This window comes from Mustela erminea, chromosome 13 (genome assembly GCF_009829155.1).
Source record: "Mustela erminea isolate mMusErm1 chromosome 13, mMusErm1.Pri, whole genome shotgun sequence".
Taxonomy (NCBI): Eukaryota; Metazoa; Chordata; class Mammalia; order Carnivora; family Mustelidae; genus Mustela; species Mustela erminea.
Genome location: NC_045626.1, coordinates 42,947,490 through 42,960,286, shown reverse-complemented (window position 1 = coordinate 42,960,286; position 12,797 = coordinate 42,947,490). Strand labels below are relative to the sequence as shown.

The window sequence follows — 12,797 nt, the reverse complement described above, 5'->3', positions numbered from 1 at the left end:
CATTCCTCCTTTGAAGGGCATTTTGGTTATTTTCACAGTTTGGCCACTGTGGCCATTGCTGTTATGAGTGTTAGGGTACAAATGGACCTTCTTTTCACTACATCTGTATCTTCGGGGTAAATACTCAGTAGTGCAATTGCAGGGTCATAGGGAAGGACTATCTTTAATTTCTTAAGTAATCTCCACTCTGTTTTCCAAAGTGGCTGCACCAACTTGCATTCCCATCATCAGTGTAAGAGGGTTTCCCTTTCTCCACATCCTTTCCAACACATGTTGTTTACTGTCTTGTTAATTTTGGCCATTCTAACTGGTGTAAGGTGGTATCTCAATGTGGTTTTGATTTGAATCTCCCTGATGGCTTGTGATGATGAGCATTTTTTCATGTGTCTGTTAGCCATTTGGAGAAGTGTCTGGTCATGTCTTCTGCCCATTTTTTGACATGATTATCTGTGTGCGTGTTAAGTTTGAGGAGTTCTTTATAGATCTTTCTTATCAGCCCTTTGTCTGTACTGTCATTTGTGAATATATTCTCCCATTCTGTGGGTTGCCTCTTTGTTTTGTTGATTGTTTCCTTTGCTGTACAGAAGCTTTTGATCTTGATGAAATCCCAAAATTTCATTTTCACTTTTGTTTCTTTTGCCTTTGGAGACATATCTTGAAAGGAGTTGCTGTGGCCGATGTTGAAGAGGTTACTGCCTATGTTTTCCTCTAGGATTCTGATGGATTCCTGCCTTACGTTGAGGTCTTTTATCCATTTCAAGTTTATCTTTGTATATGGTGTAAGAGAATGGTCGAGTTTCATTCTATACCTAGCTGTCCAATTTTCCCAGCACCATTTATTGAAGAGACTGTCTTTTTTCCCACTGTATATTTTTTCCTGCTTTGTCGAAGATTATTGGAGCGTAGAGTTGAGGGTCCATATCAGGGCTCTCTACTCTGTTCCACTGGTCTATGTGTCTGTTTTTGTGCCAGTACCATGATGTCTTGGTGATCACAGCTTTGTAGTAAAGGTTGAAATCAGGGAACATGATGCTTCTAGTTTTGTTTTTCTTTTTTCAACATTTCCTTAGCAATTTGGGGTCTCTTCTGATTCCATACAAATTTTAGGCTTGTTTGCTCTGGCTCTTTGAAAAGTGCTGGTGGAATTTTGATTAGAATGGGATTGAAAGTACAGATTGCTCTAGGCAGTATAGATATTTTAATAATGTTTATTCTTCTGATCCATGAACATGGAATATTCTTTATCTTTCTGTGTCTTCTTCAATTTCTTTCATGAGTGTTCTATAGTGCTTTGAGTACAGATCATTTACTTCTTTGGCTAGGTTTATTCCCAGGTATCTTATGGTTCTTGGTGTTACAGTAAATGGAATAGATTCTCTAATCTCCCTTTCTGTATTTTCATTGTTGGTGTATAAGAAAGTGACTGATTTCTGTACACTGATTTTGTATCCTTCCACATTACTGAATTGCTGTATGAGTTCTAGTAGTTTAGAAGTAGAATATTTTGGGTTTTCCATATAAAGTATCATGTCATCTGCAAAGAGAGAGAGTTTGACTTCTTAATTGCCAATTTGAATACCTTTTATTTCTCTTTGTTGTCTGATTGCTGTTTCTAGGACTTCTAACACTATGTTGAACAAGAGTGGTGAGAGTGGGCATCCTTGTCATGTTCCTGATCTCATAGGGAAGGCTGTCAGCTTTTCCCCATTGAGGATGATATTCATTGTGGGTTTTCATAGATAGATTTTATGAAGTTGAGGAATATTCCCTCTACCCCTATACTTTGAAGAGTTTTAATCAGGAATGGATGCAATGTCTTGTCAAATGCTTTTTCTGCATTAATTGAGAGGACTGGAAGAGATTATGCTGAGTGAATTAAGTCAAGCAGGGAGAGTCAATTATCATATGGTTTTGCTTACTTGTGGAGCATAAGGAATAGTACGGAAGACATGGGGAGATGGAGAGGAGAAAGGAGTTGGGGGAAATTGGAGGGGGAGACAAACCACGAGAGTCTATAGACTCTGAGGAACTAACTGAGGGTTTTGGAGGGGAGCGGGGTGGGGTGTTGGTTTTGGAGGGGAGAGGAGTGGGAGGTTGGGTGAGCCTGGTGGTGGGTATTAAGGAGGGCACGTATTGGATGAGCACTGGGTGTGGTGCATACACAATGAATTCTGGAACACTGAAAAGAAATTTAAAAAATAAATAAAAATAAAAATAAATTAAAAAATTAAGCAGCAACCAAACACTTTGCTCCCCAAACTGAGGTAGTGGCAGTTTTGATGGAGAAGGTACATGTTTGAAGATTCTTAAGGAGATAGAATGGATAGGATTCTGATATATTGAACACATTGTGTCCATTGTTGGATGCCCTTGAAGCAGAGCGTGAGATAGGGCATCAAGTGCTTATGCTTTATTAAGACAATGAGTATTCTTCAAGCAGAGTAGAGAAGGGGAACGAGCCCAGCAAAGATGTGGTCTCATGTGAAGTTGAGGCTTGGACTGTCCTCAAGAGGATTCTTGGTACATAAACTGCACCACATCGAAATAAAACAAGTGGCTTTTTACCCCATGACAGTCAATTTTGGGCTGTGAGCCACTCTGGAATGGCTAAGTTCATCATGAACTGACTCAACTAAGGACAGTTTTCCAGAGAAAGGTGGAAGCTGTGAATTCTAATGGCTAATAGTCCCAGCAGTTTGGAGATGGGCACAGTGTTGGTAAAGGGGATTTGGGCAGGGTGTTTCCTACAGCTATGTAGATAATGACTTCTGGAGTTCCATCTTGGACAACTGAGTGTAGTTGGTGTCATTTCTTCAAACGGGGAGGGAGAGGTTGTAGTTTACATCATCCAGCTGGAGCTAGGTAGTTGGTAGGGAGCTCTATGGCTCTTGGAAAGAAGATGGATTTCACAGTAATTGGAGGTAGTTCATAGTGGAAGTCATAGGTAAATTTACCTTGGGAGATTATATGGAGTAAAAGATAAAAGGACCAAGGGCAGAAAATGGAGAAAACCCAAAATTAATGTATGAGGAAGTAAAGCAGAACCTTCCAAGGAGGATGAGAAGGAGTAAACCTTGAAAGACTCAGGCAATGTGTCACAGAGACAAAGAGAAGGGAGTTTTTAGAAGGTGGACACAATCAACAGAGCAATATGTTTTGAAAACAAATAAAATTATGATAATGAATATTTTGGATTTACAACCAAGAGGTTCTTTCTCTTTTTAGTCAGAATGTTCTGTACAATATTGATTTATTTTTTTGGCTTCTATTTGTTCTTGTGTTGACAAGAGTATAGTAGGAGAAATGTTCTCCTGTAAGTGCTCATAAATGTGTGTCATTGCATTACACTCTTCTAGGCTAATATTCCCTTCTAATATCAATGCTTTGCACTGTCTCCTAGAACTGCATTTTTTTTTTTGACCAAATGATTCCTATTGGCCAGCCCAGAACCCTTTTCAAGAAACTGAGTCATCACCACTTAAGTAACTTTAAGCTTCTCACAAATTTCCTTTTTTTCTTTTTGATCTGTCCTGCTGATTGATCTGTTGTCACTTGTCAACTAACAATGCATTTGTATCTGTTTATTTGGATATCAGGGAACAAACTAACATTTCTTTTGGTTAATTTTCTTTTTCTCATTTCATCAGAACTATGATTCTGAGATCCTGCTCCAACATCTCAATCACTGTTAGCCCTTTGACTCTTTCTTGCACATTTTGTGAGGTTTACAATTATATCAGCATCTAATTTCAGCAATGAAGTTGTACTCACTGTCTACATTTTTCTACAAACATCATCTGTTCTATCCTTTGTGAGAATTTTATACATCTAGCCCCAAAATGCTTACATAATTTCATAGAGCACTTTAAAAAAAATTTAAGCTTAATTTTTGTTAATTAAGGCAATAAAGATATCTCGTTAGAATACTTGGTACTGTGCTGTACCTTGTGATTCCTTGGGAAACACTGATTTATCATAGGGTATGTGGCTATCACTGTGATAACTTCGGGTAAAAAAAAATTATATAACATATATTTTCTTTGGAGAGAAAAATATATACAATTAAAATGTTTAAATATCAAAATAGTATAAAACAAATCATAGTCAAATTAGCAGTACATATAATAACTGTAGTTAGAATTAAAACTCTCAATAAATCCAAGCCTTTAATGGGGAAAACACACATTAATAATTAAGATGAGTGCCATAACTTTAACTTGACAGCATCACAAAGACACTCCATGTGACCTTTTCTTAGATAGTCTGTTCATCATATATGAGGCAGTAGTTGGGTGTGGCAAATAAAACATTCCCAAGGTTAGTAATGTTGGTATTGAGATTTTAATTAGGTTTCGATGTTTTAATTCAATCTCTGCTTTGTCATTTTTCAGTCTGTTTGGCAACAGCGTGTAAGAAACAATAAAGCGTATTTTTCTTCACCAAGACTAGTGACCCAAGGTGTTATTGTGACAAGTAAACTCTGATTCTGTAGGGGGGAAATGTATTTTGCATCCCATGACTTCATTTACTTAGTAGAGGTTCTTCTGGTAGAATTCTACAATTTCAACTCACTTATAAGAAGGTGCTTGTACTATGTTAGTGGGGGATTAACAGATAAATTTTAACTTACATTGTTGAAAACATGTTTGTCCTCATTTACTAAAACTTGGAGCAAATAATGTCTTAAGTAATTTACCTGTCACAGTTCTTTTGGAAGAATTAATTGGTTAGTTGTTGTCCAAAGAACTTTTAGAAACACACAAGAAAGACCCAAAATAATTGAGAATAAAAGGCTATTTTATGTTTGATGGTTGAGTCTCAGTCAAATCAAACAACACTTTTTATGCTTACTTTTTTGAGCATGTAGTTTGTTAGTGTGAGAGATGCATAAATGTAACACTGTTCTGAAACTTTGTTCAATCACTTCCTGATTGGAAATGGAAAATTCATAAATATGGAAGAGTAACAAAACAATGAAAGAGCATATGTGTAGGCAATGCTGATTTTCATTAATCTTTCCTCCCTCAGAAAAAGTAATCTCAATATTTATAACTATTTTTCGTATATAGATTCAGAGATCACTTGGGTCCACAGTGGTAAGGGGAAATCTGGGTGAAGGGATCAAGAAGATAACCACAGTTAGATGGGGAGGATGAAAGAGGAATAGGCATTCCAGTCTAGACATGAGCAGAATATATACGTAAAATGGGGAGGGAACCATGTGACTATAGCAGCCTGCTTATTTTAGATTCCTAAGAAGGCGGTCAAGGTGGGAGGATTAGGAGGGACCATGGTCACATTTAGATGGATTCATGTGTCTGTGTGTTTACATCTTACACACTGAAGAGGCTTTGGGAGTTACTGAGCATGGGTGTGGCCCGCTGAAATCTCTTTCAGAAGAAAGGGTTAGGTCACCTATTCTGGAAAATTGTATTTGGGGCAGCAGTCTTCAAAATGAGGTATTTTTAGTGGAAGGTTCCATATATTCTTTTCAAGGATATGGTGCTAAGGGAACTAATTTCCAAACCCTCAACTTTCATTTTTACTTTTTTCCAAAAACTCATCTGTGATTACTGTCGTGTTGGTTCTTAGCTCTTACTCCTCCTAGAGCCATGACCCTTCTCCCACTTCTCCCAAAAAGAACATTTCCTCTCCTCAGTCCAGAGTCTCATGCTGGTGTACTGTTCTTGGCTGGATAAATCTCCTAAATGTCAAACAAGGAAGCAATCCAAAATACTGTTGTGGATATTAAGAAAGGGAGAGCCCCTTAGGAGGAACCTTATAATGAATCCTTTACAAGACAAGTGGTTTCCAGTGCATTTCTTTCAACAAAATGTAAAGAAGAACCTAACCAGATTGACACTTGATTGATTATTCATTTTAATTTTGATAAGGTGTTTTAATGTTAAACATGGAGGTAGTTTAAATAATTGAGTGATTACTACAGGGAAGAAAAAGACTTCTATTCCTAACTTTTTATTTGTTTTAACAAGATTGCCAGATGCACACTTCCACATATAAGTAAAATGGATAGAGTTGTTACAGAACTGCATCATATTCTAGCAATAATTAATTATGATACATGCACTAATGTTTTTTAAAGTTTCATCTCTTTCACTAAGTTATGTATTTCTGGTACTATTCAGCACTGTATACTTAGCAGTTAACAAAATATCAGATACGTTTATGTTGGTTTGACTAATTATATACTAGTTATCAAAATATGAATTTTGTTAAAATATTTAGAACTTTTGATTCTGGAAAAGAGAACTATATGGATGGGGAACCAGCATAAGACTTTGTCCATAAAAATATATTACATAAGATAAAATTCTGCAGTGAAATGGAATGCAAATATGAATTCAGGGATAAAAGGAATGATGTAAGAAACAGTTTGGTTATGTATATTTAAAGTAGATGTTGAAGGGTGTCCTCTTGCTATGGTAACTTTCCGTTGGATATATTGAAATGAGCTAGGTAACTGTTTTCCTTAAACAAGTCAATATTTACAATATGCCTGAAATTACATCCTTTGCAACTACCTAAAGATACATTGAAAAACTTCAGATGTCAACTGAAAAGTGTGAAGAGCTGTGTATCTTTAAAAAATTATTTTTGGAAGAACATGAGTAAAATACTTGGAGAGGCTTGTCCTAAAAATGTATTTGCATATCACACACATTGTTTGTTTTTGCTTAGCTTGTATGTTTTCCATTATTAAAAATAATAAGGTTTTCTAAAAATACCCACATTCACTTGCGTAGGATTTAGAAATATCAGTGATTGTGCTGGGCGGCCACAGAGGAAGGAAACTACTGACGGTGGAGGTTGCTCGATCCCCTCTACCTCCTTCTTGGAGGGCAGAAAAAGGAGAGGCACTGGAGTCAGGGGCACACAGGGACTGTAATGACTATTTCTGAACTTACCATTTGGCTTTTTCCCAGTTATTTGTCATTCCATGGCTTCATCTTTTTTTGTTTTGTTTTGTTTTTGTTTTTGTTTAAGATGCATTTGAGAGAGGGAGAGAGAGAGAGAGAGAGGTGGAAGGTGCAGAGGAAGAGGGAGAGGGGGAGAGAGAATCCTCAAGCAGACTCCCCACTGAGTGCAGAGCCTGACTGGGGTTTGATTTCACGTACCCTGAGATCATGACTTGAGCCTAGACCAAGAGTCAGCTGTTCAAGCAATGGAGTCACCCAGGTGCTCCTCCATGACTTTATCTTCTTTCTCCTGAACTGAATGATTCAATTTCTGAGAGCCCTGTCTTCGTCTTGCGTTCTTTTTTACTTTTCCTAACCAGCTCCTATAGTCCCTGGCACACTATAGTATACAATATATTTGTATTTATTCACATCCCTCCTATTTCATGAAGAACATTTAAATTGGTGATTGATGGAAGGGTTAAAGGGGATGATAGGGTCAAAAATAATACCCTGATCTTGAATAAACACATTGAAGATAACGATTGTGCTGTAAAAAGAGAGAGGCATAGGATGGAGAGCTTATGCAAGTATATTGAATTTGTGGTGAGTTTGGGGTCAGGGCTGCTGCTGGCATGGAGAGACCTCTCAGCAAATTGGAAAAGGTGCCCTCTCCAGGTCAGCCCTTTCTGGGTCCATTAATAATATCTTTGGATGAAGAAAAAAAAAAGCCCCCTTTCTTCAGGTAAATGCAGTCCATGTCAGGGCCCAAATTTAACAAGAAGGGTCACCTTCTTCCCCATCTTGTTCAAGGGTCTTTATGCAGTGTACTGACTGTACAGCTGTGTTTGTACTTCTGCATAAGTTAGGTCATTGATAGGTAAATAACAATTTATCGTATGTATTTGGTTTGTTCAAAACCAGAGAACTTTATTCTGGCAAAAAAAAACCCCACAAAACATATATTAAGTTGTACTCTAATTTTAGATGGTATTATTTATCAGGGTTTCCTGCTGAATTCATGTTAACTTTTGTATTCAATTCCAGTAAGCTCTAGTTGATAAGTTAGGGAACTTCATAGACATGCCTGCCTCCAAATAGATAGAATATATATTTTATCACCCTGTCACAAACATCTCCTCCCGTTTTCTCTTGCTTTGCCTAAAATTTGCAATATCAGAGCAAATCAGTTTGTATTTGACAAAGGCTGGCGTATTACCTACAGAAGGCCGTGATTAAATAACACATATTTTATCAGGAAAAGAGGGAAGAGATCCTGAATTAGTTTGTTTATCTGTGAAAGGATTGTCCTTTAAGGAGTGTGATCCTGAGCAACAGAGAAAAGGCATTCATTCATTTATCTCTTCATTCAGCCAGCAAGCTATATTTTCTATATTTTAGGCATTGTCATTGGTATCTCTCTCTCTCTCTTTCTCTCTCTCTCTCTCTCTCTCTCTCTCACACACACACACACACACACACACACACAAGTAAAACTTTTATCCCTTCTTAAGGCACTGAGTCTGGTGAAAGAGAAAGATAGTCGCACCCAAACCCAGTAGAGTCTGTGTGTGTTCTTCCCAGAGGCATGCATGGAATCCTGCAGCACGGGGGAAATACAGGAGGAGTCCATTCTGCTAGCTGAGGAAGGCATCACTAAGAAAGCATTATCCGAGTTTACCATGGATGGAATGTTTGCATCCTCTCTAAACTCGTGTGTTGAAGATCAACACACAAAGGTGATGATATTTAGAGATGGGGCCTGTGGACGTCATTAAAATTAGATTAGATCATGAGGGTAGGGCCTTTATGATAGGATTAGAGGTCTTATAAAGAGAGAGAGATCTCTCTCCACATGCATGCACAGAGGCAAGTTCCTGTGAAGAGGTATGAAGGAGGGGACCCTCCACAACCCGGGAAAGGGGCTCTTAGAAGAACCTGACAATGCCAGCACCCTGATCGCAGACTTCGAGCCTCCAGAGCTGTGAGAAAGGAGTGCTTGTTGTTGAAGCCATCCAGCCATGGTGTTTTGACTGAGCTGCCAGAGGTGAATAAGACAGAGCAGACCACTACCTGGGGCTTTTCTCATGGACCATGTGCTGGATGTCTTCCATCTGACCCTCTGAGACCACTCTCTGTTTTTCTGTCTTGCTTTCTCTTCCACAAAACCAGCCTGCATGGGCTACATCTACAGGTCTCCCTGGTCTCTAACTTCCTGTTGAGCTCTGGAAGGAGATCTGATGCAGGGCAGAGAGTGAGGTTGTGGTATTTATTTCATAGGCCTCCCACCTGGCAAGGTTACCTCTGGCTGCCTTTCTCTTCATTATAGGTCACTGCCCTTGGAAGGTGGCAGTTCCCCTAGGATTCGCTCCTTCTGGCTTCCGCTTATTGCTTCCTGTGTTTGTCTTTTTGGATCTAGGGAGGGTCACCCAACTTACACCATCCCGAGCCCCAGGGAACTGCATTATCTCTTTTGGTTTATCTACACCCTTCCCACACGTTTGCAAATAGTCCCTTGATTAAACCCTACTCACAGTATCTTAATTTGAGTGCACCATCTGTTGCCTGCTGGGACCCTGACTGATACAGATTGTAAATTGTGTGAAGATGTATCTAACTTACCCAATAAATGTTAGCTATTTTTAATATTGCATTGTGATAATATTTTGAAATGAGAGCAATATATATTTTTTTTCAATAGTGCCTATTTCAACTTTACTTTTCCAATTTGAAGCAGGTACATGGCTGATTTTAATACTTCTTCAAAAGATTTGTTACAGCCATAGCAGACAAAAAAAACTTTGGGGGTATAAAATGAATAGACCCCAAAGGACTTAAGATTTGGGACAAACTCCATGTCAGACAGGACGAAGTTGAGAAGGAGGAGTCAGGGAGTCTGGGGTGGGTGATCCCTCAGAAGGGACATTGTACTTTTCCCCCACTCCTACCACCAAAAGGAGTAGAAAGGGAGGCCAGAGCCTCTGCAGAGGACCTGCGGCTTTCACACACAGACATGATTGTAGTCCGGGAGCTGACCTGACCCCAGTCAAGCAATGACTGGGAGGTCTAGGCAGGAATGTCAGAGACGGTCTCACAGTTTTAGAGCAAGGCAGGAGTAGCTGATGAATGCTTAGTGGCCAAGAAGGGCAGGGAAACAGCAAGGAGATTTCCTGGAATTGCCTGATTAATGACCAGAGGCTAGGTGAAGACGGTACAATTATCAGGGATGCAAGCATGTACTGATGACCATCAGTGGATGAGTGCTAGACAAAAGTCTGGGAACTTAGACACGGCCCCAAGGAGATGGTAAAGAGAAGGTGGATTCATGGATTGATCGATATTAAGTTTTTACTTCCCAGAGAAATGGATATGAAAAGAAAAAGTTATCTTTAGTTGTAATAAAATAGGTTTTATTTCTTCACACCCAAGATTGTAGGCACTGAGTCATCCCTGCTACATATTATTATTAGTCCTATTAATAAAGTGAGCAGGGATGGAGAGCCCTCCGTGTGGAGAGCTTCCAGTGTGTTCTAAGACGAAGAGGCTGAGAGAGTGGAACGCCATGTGGGCACTGGCCACATGTGCCTTTGGACGCAGGAGTAGTAGAAGATGCGGGTAGAGCTGCAGGCAGAGTGAGGACCATTTGCCAAGCAATTTTTATGTGGAAGAGCCTCTGCTCACCACTATAGCTTCATTATTACTCCTAGTTCTCCCCCACAAGTCCTCATTTTACAGAGAGAAGTTGAAGCTAAAGGAATTGGCTAAGCGCCCAGGTCACGTGGCTAGTGAGCGTGGCAGCCCTGGAGGGCTCCGTTCCAAACCCCAGGCTCTCAGCCCCTTTCCTAACCTGCCTTCTCGGGAAAGAACAGGCGGCCATGCCCCAGACTTGGCATTTTATTAAATAGATAGCGGGAAAAAAAAAAAATTACAAAGTTGGTGCTATGATGAAATTGATGCTTTAAAGAGAACATTCTGTTAACAGTGTGGAGAAAAAGAGGGGAAATACAGGATTGGAGGCAGAAGGACCAATTCAGAGGCTTTGCGATGGGCCAGGTGAGGACCGCCAGGTCAGGAAAGGTCAGGCATTAAGGGGATGACAGGAGGAATAAGTAGTGTGTGCTGCCTTGGTGACTGTTGAGAGCACTTGCTGTTACCCGTGAAGAAGATGACAGCCATTTGCGGCTTTTTCGTGAGTTTACGTAATGGCAGGCGCAAGAGCTTTGCCCCTGTTTGATAATAATATGTACAGTGAAAAATCGGCAACTGTAGTATCGAGAGAGTTATAAAGTGTGCTGTGATTGCCTCTCTAGGCTTCAAAGAAGACATGACCTTTCAGGTGATACGTGGAGTGCGGTTAGAATTGGGAGTTGCAGGGATGAGAGAGGGGCGAGGAAGAGGGCAGGAGAAACAGTGGCGGAGAAGCCAGTTCTGTCAGATCGATTTCCTGGTGTGTCTAGAGGAGTTTTATTCAAACAGACTTTACACAACATGTACATAATGATCTACAATTTAGTGATACTTTTAAGTTTTACTTATTTATTTATTGAAAAGCATTGGTTAGCATTTAATGAACCTCCCTCTACAGGACTTCAAGTTCTAGGGTACAGCACCCCCCGCCCCCCGGCCCCGAGTCTTCACCTTTGCTCTTCTACCAAAGAATCTGTCCTTCACAGTGACAGGCCGTTTTGGGAGCTTTCCCTTCCCCCAAAACTTTGCAGTAGGCAGGGCACAGCACATCAGTGATAGGAACAACTCCAGTCCTGTGTTTGGCAGCATTTACTGGTGTCGGCTCACTGACCAAGATCCACAGTTTGTCAAGGTCGACAGCTGGGTAGAGGCTGTGGTTTCTCTTTAAGGAGTAATGCCTCACACTAACTTTTCCAAAGTGACCTGAGTCATACTTGTTGAGGCTGATCAGGTGGTGATGCATGCTGCCAGCATCATCCCAGCCTCCTGGGTGCTTCCGGTGCTGGCCCACGTGGCTGCGGCCGTGGCTGTGGCCCATGTGGCCCCAAAGTTTCCAGGTCTTCCTCAGTCTGAATGGCTATATGCTTGGTCATAAGGCCAGAGGGAGGTGGGGTAGGGGGCAAACTCACCCGTCTGCACAGAGGTCTGTAGGACTAGGGGATGGGGAGAGGGTAAGGGGTCAAGGATCTGCTTTGTGGCACATTCAGCAAAAATGATGTGAAGGCCTGGCCCTGCCCCTTGGCCTCATCAGAGTGGCGCTGGAGCTCACTGCCCTGCGTGTCTCAGAGACCTGAACCCTGGGCAGAACAAGTAGCCCCAGGCTCTGGAGCCTATGCTGGCCACCCTGCCCTGTGGCCCACTATCCACTGCCTAGAAGACCCAGGTAAGGTCTGGGGTAGGTGGTTGGGTGCAGCATGAAGAGTCCAGCTCACCTGTACCAACAGGGAAGCCAAGGCACGAAAAACTATTGGCACTTTTTATAAAATGTAGGTTATGATAAGGTTTGTCAAAGGAATTTTGCATGCAAGAAAATGTGTTAGAAAAGGTGGGCAAGGGTTTGTGTGGCTTTGCTGGTTCATGTGAAAGTAGTTTTCCATTTATCCCAGTATTGTGACTACCAACAGCCAGGGCAGACCTAAATCTATAGTGAAACAAGGCTTCTGCTGACAGAGAGAATAGAGAGAACTAGCAATTATAATAGATACTTTTGAGGCTTTGGGGTATAGGTAGATCTGGGGGATCTGTTGCAGAATAAATCAGAGTGCATGGGAATTCTGTTTGTTCTGTTACACCAGTTACGTAACAAGTGTCACACTGACCACCTATTATGTGCTACTGACTGTGTGGTTCACTTTATATACATTATTTTTGACCTGCTCAACATTCTTTTTTTTTTTTTTTAAGAATATATTT

At 40.5% G+C, this 12,797-nt stretch overlaps 1 protein-coding gene across 1 annotated transcript; it reads right to left on the bottom strand.

The window, feature by feature from the left end:
- Positions 1–10,985: 10,985 nt before the first annotated feature.
- Positions 10,986–11,922, bottom strand: LOC116571488 (60S ribosomal protein L27a-like). The gene is made up of 2 exons (XM_032309457.1): positions 11,589–11,922; positions 10,986–11,143 (listed from the first exon to the last, which is right to left on the bottom strand). The coding sequence occupies exons 1-2, from the start codon at positions 11,920–11,922 to the stop codon at positions 10,986–10,988; spliced, it is 492 nt and encodes a 163-aa protein (XP_032165348.1).
- Positions 11,923–12,797: the final 875 nt, after the last annotated feature.